Here is a 22,738-nt window from a genome sequence, read left to right as displayed (position 1 = left end):
AGAGACACATCCCCGCAGTCCCTGCTTCAGCTAGGCTGGCCCATCACTTAGCAAGTCATCCTCACCTCGACCTCAGTTCTAGCTGGAAAGCTGCAGCCTCCATCCCATCTGATCTCTTTCCTTCTGGTTTCCCCTCTGCTCTCCCCTCCAGCCACACAGCCATCTTGCCATTCTTCCAACATGCCAGACACTGCACCCACCTCAGGACCTTTGCACCTGCTTCTCCCTCTGTCTAGAATGCTCTTTCCCAAATAGCTGCTTGGCTCACTCCCTCCCCTCCTTCTGACTTTTGCAGAAATGTCATCTACTCTGTGAGACCTTTCTCCATCAGCCTATTTAAAATGGCACGACACCCTCATCGGCACTCCCGCACCTTCCCTGCTTTATTCCTCTAAGTACCTATCATCGTGGGACATACCGTATGTTTCACTGATGTAATTGTTCGGTGTCTTTCCCTCTCTATTAAGGGGAAAGCAACACGAGAGCTGAGGTTTTGGTCCGTTCTATTGGTTGCTGTAACCACAGTGCCTAGAACTGTGTGATGTTTGTGGATACCATAGGTGCTCAGTGTATACATTGAAATGAAGGAAGAACTACCATTAACATCAACAGCAAAATCTGTATGAAGCCCCACCATTTTAACACAATTTATTCTATTTATTGAGTAGCTACCAAGTGCCAGGCGCTGTACTAAGCAAGTTACAGGCGTCATCATCTAAGTTCGTTGTCATAACCACACAGCTGTTGGACAGGCACCATCGTTATTCATTTCCATTTTACAGATGAGGAAGCGGAGGCTCAGGGTTACACAGCTAGGACTGGCTCCAGAGCCTTAGCCTTTATGACTGTGCTCCTCTGTCCCTGCCACTGGCCAGGTAGGGAAACTGGGGCCCAAAGAACTACAGGCATTTTCCCAAATCAACCAGTGAATAAACCCAAGGGTCAGAATTTAAAACCCTTCTCTTTGCGCTGCCACCCAAACTTCTGCAGGGGACATGCCTCTCCCAGCCCCATTTCAGCCAAGCTGAGAGCCCTTTCAGGCACTGTCCTCCACAGAGGCTCACCCGGGCCCTCTTGTCCCCTCCCCCACTGCTGGCGGAGGCTGGGGTAGGGTCTGCCTCCATCCCTGCTCATGGCTGTGTCTCCTATAGAGATGTACCAGTTCAGCATCCAGGAGTCGGCCCCCATCGGAACGGCCGTGGGACGTGTGAAGGCTGAGGACTCAGACGTAGGAGAGAACACGGACATGACTTACCACCTTAAGGAGGAGAGCGGCAGTGGCGGCGACGTGTTCAAGGTCACCACGGACAGCGACACTCAGGAGGCCATCATCGTAGTGCAGAAGGTGCAGCTGCCTCCAGAGGGGTGGGGGAGGCAGCCCTCAGGGATGGGAGGATCAGGGAGGCCTCTGAGCAGTCCAATACCCCCACCTCACTCCACTCAATAGATTAGCTCTCTCTAGAGGCCCAAGACCAACCTGGAAAAACACCGATGGTCTCATTCCCATTTTGCACACCAGGCATAGAGAGGTGAAGTAACCTGTCAGAGGTTGCATAGCTGGTTGTCAGAGCCAGGATTCAATCCAGTTGGGAATCCACACCCTCAAACACTCTGATACGTGCTTCACATCCTTGCCAGGCTCTTCACACTCCTCATTTCCTTTAATCCTCATGTTTCCCTCTGAAGCTGAGGTCGCGATCCTCATTTTTACAAGTAAGAAAATAGAGGCTCAGAGAGGTAAAAGGGCTTGCCCAAGGTCACGTCTGTAAGGCACATAGTAGAGATCTGAGCCCAGGTCTGGTGACTCCAAAGCTCTTTCCTTTCTCACAGCCGTCCTCACCCACCGGCTGACCCAGGAACCAGAAACGAAAACTGCAAACTCAGCGATCCCTAGGGAGGTCAAATAAAGAAGCAAAAATCCATCTTCCAGGATTTGGTCAGGGGCTTGGCAACTTGGGGCTGCAAAGGCCATTGAGACCATACACTCCAACCCCACTCTCCCATGGGAGGTCTAAGTCCCCTGTACTGGCCCACAGGTGGTCATAGGCTTTTGTTTGTATACCTCCAGTGACAGGACGCTCACTCTCCACCACCGTCCAGCTCTTCTTCCTCCCATTCAGCCTGCATCTGTCTCCTTAAATCTGTGCCTATCAGCCTGAGTGCTGCCTTCCAGGACCTCTAGAAACATCTGCCCCAACAGCCCTTCTTTCACTCAGCAAGCACATAATGACCTGCTCTTTACCTGGCATTGAGGGCTTGAGGATAGAGAAAACGCCCAGTTCCTTCAGTTCCTTCCCAGAGGTTAATAATATAATAGCTACTACTTGTGAAAAGTGCTTGCCATGTGCCACGTGCCCGTCAACTACTTTCTGTGTATTAACTCATTTGATCCCTTCTTCAACCCTCTGAGATGCTGTTATTGTTCATTTTATAGATGAGAGACTGACACCCCGAGAAATGCAGTAACTTTCGCAAGGTCATGCATCGAGCCTCGTTCTGTAGGGATACAGGCCCGGGGGTCCAGCTCTAGAGTCTCCCTTCTGTAAGCACTAGTGGTTTTCAGTCTTTTGATCTCCATAGATGAGCCCATTTTACAGATGGAGAATTGGAGGCCCAGAGAAACCCAGCTTCACCCAGCAGCAGCATCAGGCTTCAAACTTAGCCTGGGGACTCCAGCACAGCATTTGCACTCATCCCCTGGGCTGTTTAATCTCCCCCACCCCCAGCTCTCAGGCCCCCTCCCACTGCCTGCCCCAGCAGTGGCGCCTAGGGTGTCTCTGCGGAGTCAGTGATGGCTCAGGGAGCAGATTGATGACCTGGCTCCAGAGTCCATCGCTGACTCCCAGGACGGGCCACCGCCTGCCTCCCTGCATCCTGATTTCCCAGGCAACAGGCTGGAGGCAGGACACGGCTGTTTTTGCTGCTGGAGAAGTCAGGGGTGGGGGATTCTGAGAGCAATGGAGGGACCCCATACACAGGGCAGGCACCTGCCTGTGGGTCTCCTGGAAGGTCACTCTTGCTAATCAGATTGCTCCCCCACCATGCAACTGAGGTCCCAGCCGCTCCGCTATGGCTTTTTCTCTTTGCTATAGGCAGTATCTTTAGTAGGCCAGAGCTAACACACAGCCTTGGAGCTCATTCATCAGAGGGTCACCCATTAGCACCCCCCAATAAGAAGCACAGGCTCAGCGTGGATTTAGCCAGATCTCAGAGGAAAGCTCTAAGGCAGCTCGGCTTATCGGGCTCAACTCACATTAGTTGCTAACTCCTGCATACCAGGGAATCCTGGCTCTGCTAGTGACTCACTACTTGATGACTTGGGCAAGTTACTGAGCCTTTCTGGGCCTCGATTTCCCCATGTGTAAAATCAGATCATAAGAACACAAGCCTCTTAGGGTTGCTGTAAAGTCGAGTTAATATATTTAAAGCACTGGCACACTGTAGGTGCTTTGCGTTAGTGAAATAAACTAATGACATATGCCCACAGACTGTGCTGGAAGGCAGGAAGTTTGGGAGCCCAGCGCGTTAGCCTGGAGTGGGTGTGTCCCTAGGCAAGACTGTCCTCGAGGAGCCTCAGTTTCTCCAGCATAATGGACAGGGTTGGTCTGGGCCAGTTCTGCAATGCAGCCCAATGGTCCCTGCTGCCCCTGCTGAGACAGCGTGTGACCTTGGGCCAGCCCCGCCTGCCTTGGCCTCCCTCGTGAAGGCCTCAGTGTCCACCACACCCCACCCACTAACCGGCTCTCTGCTCCCTCCCGCAGCACCTGGACTTCGAGTCCCAGCCCGTCCACACCGTGGTCCTGGAGGCCCTCAACAAGTTCGTGGACCCCCGCTTCGCCGACCTGGGCACGTTCCGCGACCAGGCGATCGTGCGCGTGGCCGTGACCGACGTGGACGAGCCCCCCGAGTTCCGGCCGCCCTCCGACCTCCTGGAGGTGCAGGAGGACGCGCAGGTGGGCTCCCTGGTCGGCGTGGTGACGGCGCGGGACCCCGACGCCGCCAACCGGCCCGTCCGGTGAGACCCCCGCCCGGGGCCGACGCCTGCTGCCTGCTATCCCGCCATCGCCCCGCGGACAGACTGCGGGCAGATGGGAGGAGGGCTGGGGCGGGGAGGGCCGGAGGAGGGGGCTGCGTGGGGGAGGGAGGCGCAGAGAGAGGTGCGCAGGGGTGGAGAGAAACAGGCACGGAGCCAAAGGGCCAGGGAAGCAGATGTGAGAACAGTCAGTGAGAGAGGCAGGGGAGCCAGGGCACGGAGAGAGAGAACCAGGAGGGACAGGCAGCGGGGCACTGCTGGCTGCAGCCACACTAGCCCCCTGGTCTCTTGGCTGGGCCATCCCTGTACCCAGGACTCCCCCAGTCTTCTCCCTGCCCCCCATTCCCTCTCATCATCTCCCTTGGTGCTCTGCTAGGCACCTCAAACTTAAATTCAGAACTGAGTTCCTGGTCTCTCCACCAAAAGGGAAAAAAAAAAAAACCCACCAGTTTGCCTGGCATCATCTCTGTCTTGGGAATGACAGCTCTGTCCTTCCAGTTGTTCAGGTCAAAAATGCTGGAGACAGCCTTGCCCCTCTCATTGTCTCGTGCCTCCCTTCAGTCCATCAGCACATCCTACTGTCTCTACCTTAAACATGGATCCAGAGTCTGACCTCTGCTGCTACACCTCGGTTCAGGTCACAATTTTCTGTTGCCTGGAGTATTGCAGTTGCCTCTTTGCTGGTCTCTGATTCTGTCCTCACCCTTCTTTAACCTAGAATTGCAGGAGCCAGCCTGATCCTGCTTAAATGCAAACCAAAGCCTGGCCGTGCTCTCCCCAGAGCCCTCCAAAGACAGCTATTGAGCTCAAAATAGAAGCCCAAGCCCTGACCATGACATGCTCCGGCCACCCTGTAGCCTCTCAGACCTCACCTCCCGCTCCTTTCCAGTCCACTTGGCCGCAGCCACACCGGCCCCTCACAGCCTTGAAGACACACCGAGCTCACCTGCACGCTGAGTCTGTGCTACAGCCGATCCCTCGGTCTAGAATGTTCTCACCCTAGTAGCCCCCACAACACACATCGTTCACTCTCTCACTTCCTCCAGGCCTTTGCTCAAAAGTCACCTTTTCAGTGAGACCTTCTCTGATTGCTCTTCCTAAAATTTCAGCTCCACCCCAACCCCTAGCCCTGATGCTTCCTATCCCCTGTCCTCCTGTGCTGCTTCCTCATTAGCCTTCATCACCATCTGACACCCTACCTGCTTTTCTGATGGCCTTGTTTGTCTTTCCTACTGAAAGGTAAGCTGTCTGAGGGTAGGGATTTCCATCTGTTTGTTCGCTGCTATACCGATAGGGCCTAGCCCAGACCTCAGCACTCAGTGGACACATGCTGAATATATGGTGAATTAATGATATGTAAAAATAGATGCCGGGCGCGGTGGCTCATACCTGTAATCCTAGCACTTTGGGAGGCTGAGGTGGTGGATCACCTGAGGTCAGGAGTTTGCGAACAGCCTGACCAATATGGTGAAACCCTATCTCTACTAAAAATACAAAATTAGCTGGGCATGGTAGCACCCGCCTGTACTCCCAGCTACTCTGGAGGCTGAGGCAGGAGAATCGCTTAAACCCGGAAGGCAGAAGTTGCAGTGAGTTGAGATTGCGCCATTGCGCTCTAGCCCGGGCAATAAGAGTGAAACTCCGTCTGAAAATAAATAGATTAATTAAAATAAAATAAAAATGAAGACTGAGAAAAGAGGCAGAAAAACAGACTCACGGAGATGTAGAGAGACCAACAATGAGAGGAAGAGATTGGAGAGAGAGAAAAACCCATGGAAAGAGGACAGGAGGGACCGACGTGGCAATGTGGAAACAGAGAAGGGAGCCCTGGGGAGGAAGCCAGACAAGGGAAGAAATAGACACACACACAGGCGAGACAAAGGCAGAGCAGGGATCCCAGCTGGGTTCCCTGGAAGGGTCTGGGAGCTGCAGGTATTGGGGAGTTCCTGATGGTAGCCTAAGTTGGAAGAAGTTCAGATAGAAGAAAGAGGAGGGAGGAAAGGCTGTAGAAGAAACTGATCCAGAGGAGACAGTTAGGGGTGGGGGGAGTGGCCAGTGTTAGATGGATGGGAAGGAGGCATTGGGGCTCCCTGATTCATTCCCAAACCCCTGTACCTAGTCAATGAGTAACCCCTGAGCTGACTATGAGCCTAGCTCTGTGCTGGGCATTGAGAGGTGGTAGGAAAGTTTATTTGAGGACCTCTGCATTTTGCAACTCCAGAGGGCAACATTCCCATCATTGTGTGTCTGAAAGGCTCTATTAGGATTGTGCAGTTCACAGCCTGTGCAACCTTACATGGCAGCCCTAGGCAAGACACACAGATGCTATCCTGCTTAACTGTTCATGGACTCTCAGATTGGGGGATAGCCCCAGGAGTCTGGGAAGATTTCTAGAGGAGACAGGAATTGACCTGAGTTGGGTATCTGAGTATGGTGTAAATACGAGGAGAGGCACATTCCAGGCAGAGGAACAGCTTGTGCAGAGGTATAGAGGCAAAGGAGTGGTAGGTGTGCCTGGAGAACAGCAGACCATGATTGCTGTAGGGGGCTGGAGGAGATGAGGTACAAAAGTGAAGTCTCACAGGGTCTCAGAGGCAGGCCGAGGACCTCGGACTCTGTCCTGAAGCCCAGAATGCCCACGCTGCTTTCACCACACTCACTGCCAGTGCCACCCTGCTGCCTCTGAACTCCTTCATGCCCTTCCACCCGGGCTGGTGGCACAGTCTCTGAACATCCCCCTTGGCCTCTGGCCTGAGTTCAGACCTCTCCAGATAAGGCATTGTCACCCCTGTTTGTCAGGGAGCTGAGGCCAGGGATGGGGGAAGGATTCTGCGGCCTCTCCCAGGGAGATAAGAACACGGAGCAGGAGGCAAGTCCTTGGCCCCAGGTTAGTGCTCCCATCTGCCAGCTCCCCTCCTCTCCATTTCCACTCTCCACGCCCCCCTCAGTCCTTTCCCTCCTCCCCGCTTTGGCTCCCTTCCCTCCTGCTTTTATCTGCACTGAAAGGGCCAACTTTGAAACCTGCTTCTCACCTTCTTTCATCTCTCTCTGCCGGCCCCTTCCCTGGGGCTCCTCAGATGTGGAGGCAGTGAGGAGCTTGAGACTGGTCCAATTTAACGCCACAAACATTTACCCAGCTCCTCCTCCGTGCCAGGTTCTGAGCCAGGCCTGGGGACACCAAGATGACTCAGCCAAGGACAGAGCTGGGGTGGAGCTCCCAGACTGTGGGGTACACACATGGAAGTGAGGGGCTGCGGGAGACAGAGAAGGGGTTCTCTCCGGCCATGTGTGCTGCCAGAGCGCAGCTTGCTCTAAGGGTTCCATTCTGGCAGCGCCTGTGTTCTCAGGGTCACGGGCCTAGGCAGCCACTCAGCATTGAGTCGTGCCCGGCACTGTTCTGTGCAGCGAAGAAGCAGAGATTATAAAACAGGATCCCTGCCCACGTGGAGTTTGCCTTCTGCAGGGAGACGGACAGCAAATGGTTACGTAGAATAATTGCTGAAAGCACTATGGAGAAAATAGACAGAGCGATAGGATAAGGAGGGATCGGGGCCACAGAGGGCCGCTTTGAATTGAGTGGTCAGGAATGGGACACATGAACTGAGATCGGAATGATGGGGAGCCATCCATGCAAAAATGTGGGGAAAAGCATGCCAGGTAGAGGGAACAGCAAGTAGAATGGCCCTGAGGCAGGAATAAGCTTGGCGCGTCCCTGGAAATGAAGAAATGAAGTGGCATCCTGGGAGACTTTGCCCAGTATGGTTGGCAGGGAACAGTGAGTGCCTGGTAATTACAGAAATGCAGACAGTACAGAGATTTTTTCTGAGCCTCTACACTGGAGAGAATAGACAGTGCCTCGTGTTACTACATTTACTCTTCAGAACGCATCGTACTCATTTGACAGATGAAGAAACTGAGGGTCAGAGAGGGAAAATGACTTCCCAAGGCCACCCAGTTCAAAAGGGGAAGCACTGGGGTCTGACCCATGACCGACCACTTCCTGAATCTAGCCTTTTGCCGTTTCACCCCTGCTTCCTACTCTCCTTGTGGTTGGTGCAGTTCCCAAACTTGTGCAGTGCCCTCCCCTGTGCACCGGCCACAGAGATGAGTTGAACAGGGACCAGTGGGAAGCCTGGGCTGCTGTGTGAACAAATACAGTGACAGATCCAGGTCCAAGTAGGCCTGAGCTGAGGCAGGGCTTGAGGAGCTCCAAGAAGGGGTGAGTAGTTTATGCACCAGGAAGAGGAGGCACAGTGGTTTGCCCAAAGGGGCCTCTGCAGGGGGACAAAGAGGACAAGGCTTGGAATGGGGAGAGTGTGCTCCAGGTTGACATGATGGGGAGGGGAGGTGGCAGGGACAGGATCGTGGAGCCAGGAGGTTAAGTTTGGGAGCAGGGAGATTAGCTGGATGAGCTCATGATAGGGACAAGGGGGCACTTGGAGACAGGCAGTGAAAGACCTTGAATGCCACCTGAAGAAGTGGGACTTTATCCTGTGGGCAGTGGGACTTTATCCTGTGGGCAGTGGGACTTTATCCTGTGGGCAGTGGGACTTTATCCTGTAGGCAGTGGGACTTTAACCTGAAGGCTTTAGGAGGGAGGAAAGTGCTCAGATGGGTCCACCTCTCGATTAGGCAGGTTTGCACATAGACTGGCCATTTATCAGCCCAGCCATGTTCCTATCTAGCCCCATCGTGAGTCTTCTTTGAACATCAAAAACAGCTAGTCCACACTACAGCAGAAGAAGGGAGCACTTCATTTCTCCACCCAGCACCCCGCAGTGCGGCGCAGCAGAAAGTGCAAGGGCTTTGGAATCAGAGAAGACCTGGATTCAAATCCCAGCTCAGTTGGAGAGTTTTGAGCAAGCCAATGCACCCACTCTGAGCCTTGGTTTCCCCATCTCTAAAATAGGCATCATAATAGTATGGGCCTCATTCATAGGTATTAAATGTCTACCACGTACTAAGTTCTGTGCCTGGTGCGCTCAGGGTTGGAAGAAGGATTAAGGGCTTAGCACATAGCAGGCCCTCAGGAAATAGTCATTATCATTTTTCTTGGTGGTTTGCACACCTGGTTTTTTCCCTTTCATTCTGCAGCCAGTATTAACCACATACAATTTTCCAGCCATCATGTGCGTGCTTTGGGGTATATGCTTAAAGGGCATAGAGGGGAAAGAGTCACAGATAGAGTGGAGTGAGCAGAAAGGAATCCCTTGGTTGGGACAGTGGAGCAGGAAGCAGGCTGCTTTGTTTTTGAAGAGGATTTTCCCACTACACCCCAACACACACACACACACACACACACACACACACACACGAGCAGCTTGGGTGGCAGCTGCACCATTTAGCCGGCTGCATGTATGTTCATATGCCCACACACAGGCACACCAGAAAGCCTGTATGTGCATAAGCCTGCAGCCTTCCCAATTTATTATGCCTGTGTGCATTATAGATGCACATATTTATGTAGAGGAAAACCACATGTGCACCCCAACCAGGAAGCAGCACCCGCCCCATTTTCTCCACCTTAACCTTGACAACAGCAGCATTTTGTGCTGTTGCTAACACATGGAAATGCCAGCAGGTGTACCTGGTTGGCTCCTTAAGAGAATGCTCTTAACGTCTGGCCCTGAAGAGACATGGGAGCTTGGCTCTGCCACTAGCTATCCCTGTGTGGCCCAGGGCAAGGTACCTGGCTTCTCCGAGCCTCAGTTTCCTCCTGTATAAAATGAGTGACGATGGCATCTGGGAGGATTTGAAGAGCTCCCGACACAAAGTCTTGCTCAACAAATAAAAGCTAGAGCTGATCTATACACCACGCACCGCCTTAAGTGCTTTATGGGTAGTCACTTGTCCACACCTCACAACCAGCCTGTGAGGTAGGTATGACTATCTCCATTTTTAAGAGGAAACTGAAGAACAGAGAGATTAGGTGACTTGCTCAAGGTCACACAGTTAGGTTTCAAACCCAGGCAGATGGGCACCAGATTTCACCCCTAAGCACCCTTCCCAGGCCTCCCTTGCACGTGTGGGTGCACACACACACGAGCTGCCACAAACTCATATTCTCTCCCTGTTCCCCCAGCCTCACCTGCTCTAGTTCCCCTTGCTGCCCTTCAGGTCGTTGTCACCAAATGAGAAGTAGGACTGCAATTTCAGCAGAACCTTCTAGACTCAGCTGCCTTCTGTCCTTCTCAGACTACTGTGTCCCTGCGTGGTGCCCTCCCTGCCCCCAGACATGCAAACCACACACTGGGCTGGGAGGACTCCTGTGTACCCCCGCCAGACATCTCTGAATAATAATTAGAGTGACAATAGTTCCCATTCATGGGATAATTTTCCTGGAACTCAGCTAAGCACCTTACATGCGTTTCATTCTCCGGACCGTTTACAAGGTAGGATTATCATCTCTATTGTGCTGGAAATTAAAGATGGAAGTGACTTGCCGGAGGTAACGCAGACCTGGCTCCAGACCCAGGGCTGAGCTTGTCTCTTGAGCCTCTGCTCAACTATCATGCAAACTCTCACACACACAGGCACACCACTCACCTATTCATGCCACACAAAACACACACTGTCCACCCACAACACAGACCAAACACACAACCCATGCGAGTACTCCACGTGAGCTGCACAAGCTTCGCCCCCACCCCACCCCTCCACCCCCACATTTGCCTGGCCACAGTCCCTGCCATACACTGCTTCCTCCCACCCCTCCCTCCCACTCACTCTCTGGCTCCCTGAGCTGGAACAAAAACACCTGGGTTCAGCCAGCCACACTGACCCCCAGCCCCAAGTCTTTAGCTGGTTAATGGCGGGTCCCCGCTGCCCCCGCCCTATGGCCTTGGGAACAGCTGCCTCCACTTAGATTCCAGCCCCTCCCTTCCTCTCAAGGAAGGAACAAAAGAGAAAAACAGGGAAAAGGAGGAGAAGGAGGAGGAAGAGGAGGAGCAGCAGCAGCATGGAGGGAGGAGAGAGGAGAGAGCTCTGAGCCAACAAGGGAGGAGAAACGAGAAGGCGGTTGGCATCCTCCCATAAGCCCGGCCTCTCGCCCAGCCCAGACCAGGGACCAGGAGCCCAGGCTGAGTCATGTCTCTGATCCTCTCCTGGCCTCTATCCTCCCACCTGTAAAATGGGAGGAGGTCTCCAAGGCTCCTTCCAGCTGAACTGACGCTCGGGAGCCTCCTTCAACCTCCTCTGGACTCAGGTATCTGATTGGGCCAGGCTGGGGCAAAGGGGGCCTGAAGCTCCATGCATCGAGGCTTTGGCTGGTTCAACTCTGGATGGGCCGTGGGTCAGGCTAAAAAGAACTCTGGTAGAGAATCCCCAATCTGGTTTCAAATTTCAGTTCTGTGAGAGTCGCTGTGCACCCTTGAGCAGGGCATTGGCATCACTAGCCCATGTCACCTTTTATAAATAAGAAACAGGCCCCCTTTGATACTTCCTGGTCTAGGACACGTGGCTGGGCAAGCAGGAGGCTGGCTGGAATTCACCCCCGCTCCTCAACTTCAGCCTGGTATCATTATGCATGACACAACCTGCACTACCACATCTGGCAGCTCTAAGCTTGGCAAGTTTCCTCTCTGAGCCTCAGTGTTTCCATCTGCAAAATGGGGGCGATCACATCAGCCTCATAAGATGCCTGGCAGAGACCTCTGCTATCTCACTTGCCACTTTATCTCCAGGGTCTAGCACAGACGAGCACAGAGAAGGCACTCAAGTAGTGTTTAGGGCATAACGGAACGAATGGAGGGCTGGCGGGGGGAAAAGCGTTCTCCAAACTGTTAAATGCATGCTAGGGAGGAATTATAATCATGGGTCTGAACCTCCCCACATACTTTCATCCAGGTCAGAGGGACTCAAGGTGGCCAGGGGCAAGAATAATATGAGTTTAGCAGCTTAGGAACAGGATGGAGCATTAAACTGGGGGTTTGGGGGATTGGCTTGTAATTCCCACTACACCCATAGGCTTTACAGTCTGCCATAGGCATTCACCTCCAGGACAGTAAACATGAAAAGCCTAAGAGCTGTCCTGTATGCCCCGCCTCTCCTCTAACACCGCAATGTGGGGTGAGTAGCAGTCACCCCCTTTTTCAGGTGAGCAAACAGAAAGAGACTTGTCCAAGGTCACACAGGTAGAATCAGTGGCAGAGGACTCAAACCCAGCTCTGACTACTTTCAGACCCACACAGTCCCACTGGGTATCAATATCCCCATTTCAGAGATGGGGAGTTGAGGCCCAGAGAGGTTTGGCAATGCAGCCAAGGCCTCACTGAGGGTCATCTCAGGGCTCTGGGCCCCCAGCAGGCAATGCTTCTGGGGTCCTCACCTACCCACTAGGGGAGACTGCAAAAGGGCCCCTTTCCTCCTGCCTGTAGGAGGGGCCGGGTGGCTGCGCAGGGGCCCCTCCTTACTAGGCTGCTTTGTTGTGGCGCACAATGAGCGCTTGCTTGGCATTCGAGGCCTTTGTCCGTGCGCAGCCTCGCGGCACTCCCACCAATGTTATCAGCTTGGGGAAGCGGCGGCTGAAGCTGGCGGGGCCTCTCTGGGCCGCCGCCGTAGGAGACATGTGTTGGACATGGGCCTTTAAGGCCTGAAGCTGCCACACAAAGGCCCGGGAAGAAGGCGGAACAAAGGGCTTTTTCACGCGGCAACTGAAAAGCTGCAGATTAGCTCGCGCATGCTGGGAGGAGCCGGCGGTCGTGCCCCCAGGCCCCTTCCCACCGCACTCACCCAGCGCGTGTCCCTGGGCTGGGGCCTCCACACCGCGGCCTCCAGAGAAGCCACCTAACGCCACAACTGACCCCCTCTCCCCTGTTCAAAATTCCTCATTGGCTCCCCAGGACACGCCAACTGCGTGCTGTGCCCGTGCGCTCTGGTGGCGAATTCTTCCCCACTTCCTGGTTCGAGCCATTTTACAGTGTTTGCCATTCCTGGGATAATTCTCAGCCAGCGCGCCTTTGCCCCTTCCGTTTCCCCTGCCCAGAATGCCATCCCCACTCCTGGCCTCTCTGCCTTCAAGCTCAATTCCAGGGGCATCTCTTAGGAAAGGATGAGACTCGGCCTAGTGCAGTGGTTCACGCCTATAACCCCAACACTTTGGGAAGCCGAGGCGGGTGGATCACTTGAGCTCAGGAGTTCGAGACCAACCTGGGCAACATAGCGAAACCCTGTCTCTGCAAACACACACACACACACACACACACACACACACACACACATTAGCCAGGCGTGGTGGCACGCACCTGCAGTCCCAGCTACTCGGGAGGCTCGGCGAGTCAGGAGGATCACTTGAGTCCAGGAGATCCAGGCTGCAATGAGCCATGATGGCGCCATTGCACTCCAGCCCGGGGAACAGAGTGAGACCCTGGCTAAAGAAAGGAGAGAGAGAGAGAGAGAGAGACGAGAGACAGAGAGAGAGAGAGAGAGAGAGGAGAGAAGAAAGGAAGAAAAAAGAAAGAGAGAGGGAAAGAGAGAGAAAGGAAGACAAGAAGAGAGAAAGAGAGAAAAGGAAGGAAGAAGGAAGGAAAGAAGGAAGGAAGGGAGAGAAAAGAAAAGATCAGTGAGTCTAACACTGCCAGGCACTTTGCCAGCTTCCAGCCCTCACGACAACTGTGGGTACAAATTATTCGCTCCCTTCCAACTGAGGAAACTGAGGTTCAGAAAGGTTGAGGGCTGCCCATGGTCACAGCAGCTACCCGTGCAACTGGGATGCAAACCCAATCGCTTCCCGCTCCTCCTCGGTCGCAAGGGGTTCTCTGCCCCTTGTGTGTGTCCCAGGCAGGCGGTCCCTCTCTTGGAGTGAGGTGGGGGGACGGGGCAAGGGCTCCGTTTGACACGGGGGCACCTTCAATCAGCCCCGCCCTGTCCCCCGCAGGTACGCCATTGACCGCGAATCAGATTTGGACCAGATCTTCGATATCGATGCGGACACTGGCGCCATCGTGACTGGCAAGGGGCTGGACCGCGAGACGGCCGGCTGGCACAACATCACAGTGCTGGCCATGGAGGCGGGTGAGCTGGGGGCCGCGCCTCCTCCAAAGGCAAATATGGGGCGAAGAAAGCAAAAGCTAAGGGAAGAGGCCAAGGGCTGGGGGGCAGAGCCTAGGCTTCAATGTCAGTCAAAGTCCATGAGGGAGGGGCCAAAGGTTGGGGGCGGGGCAAAGAGACAGAAACTAGACGAATATCCCACAGGGGTGAAGGTGGGGGCAAAAGCTGACGGGTGTGAGCAAAGATCCCGCGGGGTTTCAAGTCAAGGGGGTAGGGCTGTTCTCAAGCTAGGCTTTCTTATCATTTGCTGAGCACCTGCTATATGCCAAGCCCTGTTTTAGGGGCTGGAGATCCAGCCTTGAATAAGACAAAAAAACTCCTGTCCTCATAGGGAGAACAAAACTATCAACCGAGAAAGCACGGACATAGCATGTCAGGTGATGTTCAGTGCTAAGAAGAAACAAGGAGAGAAGGAAGCTGGGAAAAGGAACTGGGAGGAGGAGGGGCATTGCTTCTCTTAGGGGAACATCTAAGAGATGAGGAAAAGACATTTCAACAAAGACCTCAGAAGGGGAGGGAGTCATGCTGACATCTAAACGAAGAGCATCCCAAGCAGGGGGAGCAGCCAGTGCAAAGGCCCTGCGGTGTAATTTGCCAAGCATGTTGGAGGAACAGCAAAAAGGCCAGTGTGGATGATAAGGGGCAGCGTGGTCAGCCAGAGCCGCTGGAGGGTCTCTGGACTTTACTCCAAATGAAGTTGGAGTCACTGGAGGGGTTTGGGGACAGGAGGGATGTTCTCAGACAGGGTACCTCTGGCAGCTGCATTGAGAGGAGCCTGGAGCCCGAGAGAGAAGCCAGGGCTTAGCTAGAAGCTGAAAGCAATACTTCTGGAGAGATAGGACCATGGCCTGGCCTAGGGCAATAGCTTCAGAGGAGGGGAGGAGGAGGTGGGAAGTGGCTGGCTTTGGGACACAGGCTGAAGATAGAGCCAGTGGGACCTGCTTATGGGCTGATGTGCTGGGGAGGGTTGGAGAGGGGTCAAGGATGACTCCAAGGTGCTCGGCTTGAGTTTCTGGAAGAATACGTGTGTGTGTGTGTATGTGTCACTGTCACTTTGGTGCAGCTAGGGAGGAATGTGAGCTGGAAAAGAAAGAGAGAGAGCCCTGAGACATGGCATCCAGCTCAGTAAGGCTGTGGAGGTGAGGAACTGAGAGCACGGGGAGAGAGGCAAGGGGAGTGCCCTCGGGCTTCCTCCATGCCCAGAGCAACACTGCCACCGCTGCGGCCTCCACCTGCTCTCCCAGCTTCTCTGTCCTGTCAGCCCTTAAGATCTCAGGCATCAACAGAGCCACCAGTAAGCAATCATGACAACAGGAATATGGTTGATTCTCTGAGCTGCAGGCGGGTAGGCAACATTGAAACCCGCCTCTGCCCACCGGGACCCCAGGCTTCTCTCCCCCAGGCCCCTCCTGCCCCAAGCTCCTTCTGCCAGCCCTCTTCCTCCTCCCCTAGCTGCCGTCCCCCCATTTCCCAGGCCCCATTGGCCCATTCTGGGGCCGAGGAAGTCCCTAGGCTGAAGTTCCCTTCGTCTCTTTCAACTGCAGTTTAAAAGGAAATATAAAGCTGGCTCAAACCTCAGTGCCTGCTGCTCTGGAGGCTTTGAATCCACTCCTCCGCTGCATGAAAGGGAGATAACAAAGGTGGCTGGAGAGGAAGTGGCGGCTGGACTTGGGGGAAGAGAGCCCCCCTTCTTGCCTCCTCAAACCTGCTCCCTAGGTAGCAACTGAGGCTTTGCTCTGCAGAGGAAGCCAGGGAGGACTGGCCTGGCTGCTGGGCAGGAATGCCTCCTCTCTCTACCCACAAATACACAACCCCCCCACGCACACCACCAACCTGTCACTGGACTAATGTCCCACCACATGCAGCAATATCCTCTCGGGTTAAGCATTGTGCTTCTACCCAGTGGGTCTCTTTCAGAAAGTAGCTAGAATAGCATACGAAGCCTGTAAGACTGCCATTTCATGGGACAGAGAATGGGGAGGGGTACTCCACAAACATTTTACAATTTTTGCTTAATATATATTCTGGGATAGATGCTTTCTAGCACAAACTTTATTGAATTATGATCAGTAGTATGATCAGCACCCATTTTCCTGATGGAAAAATCGAGGCTCGGAGAGTTAGGAAACTTCCTTGCCAAAGACGTGCACTGGCAAAGCTGGGATTCCAACCAGGCATGCTTGGTTCCCGCAACATGCTGTGGCCTCCCTTTTCCGGGCTCTCTCTGCTCTCTGAGCCCCACCCCCGTCCCATCCATCAACCCCAGTAACTGACCATGGGAAAGGAGATGTATCCCTGAAAGGAAAAGACTAGCCGCTGGGCTTGAGACCCCCCTTTCTGCACTGCGATCCCCAACCCCTGCCCACTCCTCACCCAGGTTATTAATTAATGGGAAAAGGAATGGTTTTGCTCCACAGAGGTGGTGGGAGGATTAAACAGCATAGCTCATGGGAACAACTTAGCCTAGTGGTTGGTGCTTAGTAAGTGCTCAGTTGATGGTATCTGTTGATCTTAACTCTGTTCCGGGCCCTTTCTTGTGATGAGCTCATGAAATCTTCATCCCTAAGGGGTGTCCATTCTAGTGCCATCTTCACTGTGTGAGTGAGGAAACTGACTCAGCATGGCAAAGTCATTTGTCGAGTCCCATCCCCACCCTGCCTGACTCCGGAGCCCGGCTCTCCTCAGCTGCCCCTCCAGTCCAGTTTCCCTGGTGCTGGCACAAGATCAAGAGCTCTCACGGGCCAGGCATGGTGGCTCACGCCTGGAATCTCAGTACTTTGGGAAGCCAAGGTGGTCAGATCACTTGAGTGCAGGAGTTTTAAACCAGCCTTGCCGACATGGCAAAACCCCATGTCTACTAAAAACTACAAAAATTAGCTGGGCACGGTGGTGCGTGCCTGCAATCCCGGTTACTGGAGAGGCTGAGGCACGAGAATCACTTGAACCTAAAGGCAGAGGTTGCCGTGATCCAAGATCATGCCCCCGAGCTCTAGCCTGGGCAACAGAGCAAGACTCTGTCACAAAAATAAAAAATAAAAAGAGCTGTCACAAATAATGGACCCACTCTTCCTTTTCACCATCTCCATGAGATGAGGACAAACTTATTATCCCCATTTACAGATGAGGGAACAGAGGCTCAGGGAAGAACAGGGATGGCACCAAGATCACAGAGCAAGTCGAGGCAGGGGCAGGCTCGACCCCAGACCTCCCGCCTCCCAGGAGCCAGCAGGAGCCCCAGGTGCATGGCCACCGGCTCTGCCCGCCCAGCCCCATGCCCTCCCGCCAGAGCGTCCATTTGGCTTCCTCAAAAACAGAAGGGAAGCTCAGAGGGTCACAGCAGCCCCACCTGCTCCCAGACATAACAAACATGAGGTGACAAGAATCAGAGGGGAAATATTTATACACAGCGGCGGCGCTTGGTGAGCACCTCGGAGAATGTTGCACTCAGCCGGGAGCCGCCGCCTGTCATACTGGATTACCTCAAAGACTCCCGAGCCACTTAGTATGCCGGCTCCCCTCTCCCCGAACTTCTGAGTCATCCATTCTGCCCATGCAGACGCTCCTTCCACTGACATTATCTTTAACGTTTTGTAATCATGAAATATTAATGACTGATATTGAATTTAAAGTACAATTTGTGTCTGAATCCTTCGGTGGAAAGGGCAGTTGTAAAGGGACAGTCTTCAAAGAGACTGAGGGGGGGTCTAGGGGAGACTTGGAAAGCCAACACTGGGAGTGGGGAGTGCCAGGGGAGCATCCAGCCACACTCTCAGGAGTCACCCAGCCCTCAGCTGATCTGGAGGGGTCATAGCTAGATGTCCAGGACAGCAAAGGGTTAACCAGACTTGCCAGAAGCTTCCCCATCTGGGTCTTCCCAGGCCAAGTCACGTCTCACAGCACCCTGCTTTTCCCTTCATGCCACAGAGCACGTGTTATGATTTATAGATGCATCGGTGTGAGTATTCAGTGAAGATCGCTCTTCCCCGGGAAAGTGTGCCTTCCATGAGGGCAGGGCCTAGTCTATACCTGCAGCACTCACACAGGCTAGGCACACAGTAGGCATGTGTATCTACTGAATGGACGAATGAACAGGCTTGCCTGTCCAGATGGAAAAACAGGAATGCATGATGGGGAAGAACTGCTTCTAGTCGCATGATTCCCAGTTGGGTGGGCCTGGACAGGTCACTCTCCATCTTGTCACCTTGGTTTTCTCATCTATAAAATGGTAACAATCATACCTACTTTACTGGATGGCTGTGACAATGATACTATTAATAATAGCAGCTTCCAGCCAGGCACGGTGGCTTACACCTGTAATCCTAGCACTTTGGGAGGCTGAGGTGGGTGGATCACCTGAGGTCAGGAGTTTGAGACCAGCCCGGCCAACATGGCGAAACCCCATCTCTAGTAAAAATACAAAAATTAGCCGGGCGTGGTGGTGGGTGTCTGTAATCCTAGTTACTTGGGAGGCTGAGGCAAGAGAATGGCGCGAACCCAGGACGTGGAGGTTGCAGTGAGCTCAGATTATGCCACTGCACTCTAGCCTGGACGACAGACGAAGATACCATCTCAAAAAACAAATAATAATAATAATGGCAGCTTCTGTTTACTTAAAGCTTACAGTATGCCAGGGATTGTGCTGAATGCTTTCCATAAAACATAAATCCCCCAAAGATTAGAAATAATATGCCTCAGTTGCCTAGCACAGGTGCCTATTGTGTGCCTGACGCATAGTAGGTGCTCTTAATAGTCAGAAAAAGAATCTGAGAGGAGAGGGAATGTCAGAGATCATGGGCTCCAGCCCCATACCCATCCTGTTCTGTACCTGGGGAGACAGAGGCCAAGGAAGGGAGTCCCCCATGAGGCTTTCTGACTCCCAGTCTGTGCCTCTCAGAAGGACCATAAAGGGGGCCTGAGGAGGCTGGAGGAAGGGGCAGGGATGGGAAGTGAAGGTGGCAGTGGGGTCTGAGCAGCAGACAGTGCTCGGTTTCTCCTGCACACACCCACCAGCCATGTACCCCCAGCCAGTGTTTTCTGGGGCCTCTTGTCACCCACCCCAGCCTGGGCCGGGCTCTGGGACTTGGTGATGAACGAGGCTTGACCACTGACCTGAGAGTTCACAGCGGGGTGGGAGAGACTTCTGGGCTCAAGCAGTCCTCCCACCTTGGCCTCCCAAACCAAAGCAACACAGAGTGAAAGTCATGAGGTCACGGCAATTCCTAAGGACCAGGGAGAGACTTGCCCTTTCCGTACAGGCTCAGTGAGCCTGTACAGCCATATACACCAGAGGTGTGTGAATCAGACCTGGGCTCCCCTTGGACTGGATGACTCCTGGGATCCTGTGCCACCTTGAGTACCTAATGGACCCTGACAAGAACAAAGATATTGTGATATCCGTGGGGTCTCAGTAGGACAGCCCAACCAGCAAGGGCCAGAAAACTCTTCCCATAGGAGGGGACATCTACTTTTTGTTTTGTGTGTGTGTGTGTGTGTGTGTTTTGTTTGGTTTTGGTAAAAAGGGGGCTCTCACTATGTTACCCAGGCTGGTGTCCAACTCCTGGGCTCAAGCAATCCTCCCACCTTGGCCTCCCAAACCAAAGCACTGGGATTACAAGCGTGAGCACCAGCACCTGGCCGAGGGGACATCTGAGCCGGATTTCAAAGGCCAAGGAACTTTCTCCCTGGGCAGAAAGAGGATTCAGGTGCTCCAGGCAGAAAGCCCCCTGTGTGCAAAGACCTGGGAACTTGGAAGTCCGAGGCCCATTCTAAGAACAGAGAGGCTGGGTTTGGCCAGGCTCTGGGGCTGGAGGGTGTTGCGAGCAGGTGAGGCAAGGGGAGGGTGAAGAAGCTCACTGGGCCTGTACAGAAAGAGCCTTGATGTCCCATGAGGAACCAGACATCTCCTGGAAGTGACAGGTCTTTGAGTAGAAGAGTGGCATGATCAGATTTTTGGTCCCCAGTGTTCCCTTCGGTTTGTGGAAAGGGTGGCTTGGAAGGGACAAACGTGGAGTTGGGGGAACAGATGGGAGGCTGTCAGGCTCAGCTTTGGGCTCAGGGACCAGGGCAGGCCAGGGCAGGTAGTTGGGAGCTCCAGGGTGGCTGTCCAGGAGAGAGACATGTCACAGCTCTGCATGGAAGTGGCTGCTTTGAGAGACAGTGAGCTCCCTGTCATCAGAGGTGTGTAAATCAGGCCTGGGCTCCTCTTGGACAGGATGACTCCTGGGATCCTATGCCACCTTGAGTACCCAATGGAGCCCAACAGGAACAAAGATTTTGTGATATCCGTGGGGTCTCAGCAGGACAGCACAGAACATTAGGGACCAGCTGACCCCCTGGGAAAGGAAACTTTCCCCCATCTCCCCTTTGAATTTCAGGGATGTTATAATTTCAGGGTCCCTACTTCACCCAGAGTCCTCCCCCACCCCTGGGAGGAATAAACTTCCCCCCAATAAGGTCAAAGCTTCCAGTCTCCATGTGGAAGCCAAATAGATAGTTGAAGTTCCTTCGAGGGACAGAGAAGGGCACCTGAGCCTCCTGTTCCCACTGGAGGGGTGTGGGAACAGGGCAGGGAGTGCAAGGAGTTCAATGCTGGCTGCCCTGACACCCCCTTCCCTGGAGCACCCCCATCTGCTCGCCCCGTGCGCTTCACTGTCCTGCCTGCTTGTCTTGGTGGGCTTGTAATTGGGATGATAAATCTTCCTGCCCAGCTGGCCAGCTCTAATCAGAGCCTGGTGTTTGGATGCAATTTAATTCCCTTGGGGAGGAAGGAGGGGCTGGGGCGACAGTGAGAAGAGGGTCCAAGCTCTGCTGGGTCCCCACTACTGCGAGTGAGAGGGAAGGTGCTTTCTTCGAGCTGATCTCTCTCATCTCTCCCCCTCCCAGTCCCCCCACTCTCCTTCCCACTCCCACTCCGCAGCTTCACTTCTCTTTCTCTGACAGCCAAGGAAAACCACAGAATCCCACTCCATTTGTTTTACTGATGAGAAAACCTTGGTCAAGAGAGAGAGAAAGAGAGAGGCAGGAAGAGGGCCCCAGCACTAGACTGCTTCTGAAATGGAGGGACCCAACCCCTGACACAACAGTGTCAGTTCATCCAAGGAAGTCTCTGTCTCTCCCCTGCACCTCCCCAGCATCCCTCGTGGAGCGTGCGCATGGTCAGGGATGCCACAGACACTGGAATCCATTCATTGGACACGTCTTTATTAAGCACCTACTATGCACCATGCAAGCAGTTGCTGTGGATGCAGCAGTAAAGAAAATGTACAAAACTTCTGCTTACCTTCTAGAGGAGGAGATAGACAGAGGGTGAGCAAGTTAAATAGAAACAGAGTGCTGGGTAAATGCTACAAAGAGGAGTAAGGCAGGGAAGCGGTGTCTGGTAGGATGGCAAAGGGCGAATGGAAATAAGGTCTTTAGGGGAGGCCTCTCCGAGAAGAAATCTGGGCAAAGACCTGAAGGAGGTAAAGGAGCGAACTTGGAGCAGAGCAAAAGAGGGAGAGAGGGGTAGCGACGAGGCCAGGGAGGCCACAGCAGGATGATCACAGGGGGTCTTGTGGGCATGGGGGACTTGGGCTTATCCTCGGATCACCCAGAACCAAGAGCAACCAAGGAAAGCTTCCTGGAGGAAGCAGGGACATTTGTTTGGGGCCTTGAAGGCAAAATGGATTCTGACAGCTAAAGACATGAAAGGCAACCCCATGTGGTGGTTAAAAAATCCCCCTTTAAACCAGACCAGGTTTGAGTCCCAGCTCCTATGAGACCTTGGGCCGCCCCTCTGAGTTCGTTTCCTCATCAGTGAAACAGCAACAATACCAGTCTCTGCCTCCCACCATGGTTGGCAGGATGAAACGGTGCCACCCAGACCCTGGTCTTTGGCAGGTGCTTAATATGCATTTGTTGCCATTCTTCCAGGGAGGAGCACATTCCTAGGAGTGCCCTAACAGGGGCACCAGGCCAGGCCCTGTCTCCTCTTCCCTTCCCACCAGCCCCCAGCCCTGTCCCCACACTCACTCAGATTGGTCGGATGTCAAATGAGTAACTGTACTAGGGGCTGGGATCCTCCTTGGAAAAGGTCCAGAGTCTTATTATCCACAGCCTCCCCTCACACCCCAGGGCCTTCGCATGTGCCGATCCCACTGCCTGAGACAATCTTTCCTTTCCCATCCCCCTTGCACAATTACTTCCCAGTCAGGACTCGGCAGGACTCAGCAGAAATACCACTTAGTCCAGGAAAAAAATCCTGCATCTCACCAGTCAAGACCCCCTGCTCCAAGCTCTCACAGCTCCTGAACTTTTTTTCCCTCAGCTCTTCTCACAGTCTGGAGTAATCTCTGTCCCTGCCACTAGACCGAGACCATGCTGTCTTATTCACTGCTGTGTCCTTGGTACAAAGGAGATGCTTGATCCACAACTGTCAGCAGAAAGCACAGGTCTCAGTTCCAGATTGTCCAGTCCAATCCCCCATCCATTACACAGAAGAGACTCCGAGGCCCAGCGGAGGCCAGAGACCTGCCCCACTCCACAGCTGTTCTCCTGTCCCGAGTTTGGTCTCTCCCTGAGGTACCCTGAGCTGCCCAGCCTCCTCAGGCCTCTCAGACCCCCCGGGGCTTCACCTGCCACCTCCCCGGATTAATAGTGAGGCAGCTCAAGGAGGAAGCA

The 22,738-nt window shown here is 53.7% G+C and overlaps 1 protein-coding gene across 1 annotated transcript in view; it reads left to right on the top strand.

Annotated features, from left to right (window-relative positions):
- CDH22 (cadherin 22) overlaps window positions 1-22,738 on the top strand; it is a 133,875-nt gene that overhangs the window by 93,645 nt on the left and 17,492 nt on the right. Inside the window, exons 6-8 of the mRNA XM_021669118.2 lie at window positions 1,152-1,345; window positions 3,762-4,015; window positions 13,908-14,044. Coding sequence (XP_021524793.1) covers window positions 1,152-1,345; window positions 3,762-4,015; window positions 13,908-14,044 — 585 coding nt within the window. The remainder of the gene's footprint in view (window positions 1-1,151; window positions 1,346-3,761; window positions 4,016-13,907; window positions 14,045-22,738) is intronic.

Source organism: Aotus nancymaae, unplaced genomic scaffold (genome assembly GCF_030222135.1).
Source record: "Aotus nancymaae isolate 86718 unplaced genomic scaffold, 86718_ANA_hifiasm-v0.15.2.pri h1tg000029l, whole genome shotgun sequence".
In the NCBI taxonomy this organism is placed as follows: domain Eukaryota; kingdom Metazoa; phylum Chordata; class Mammalia; order Primates; family Aotidae; genus Aotus; species Aotus nancymaae.
Note: the sequence above shows the minus strand (reverse complement) of the source record. Positions and strands in the feature narration are given on the sequence as shown.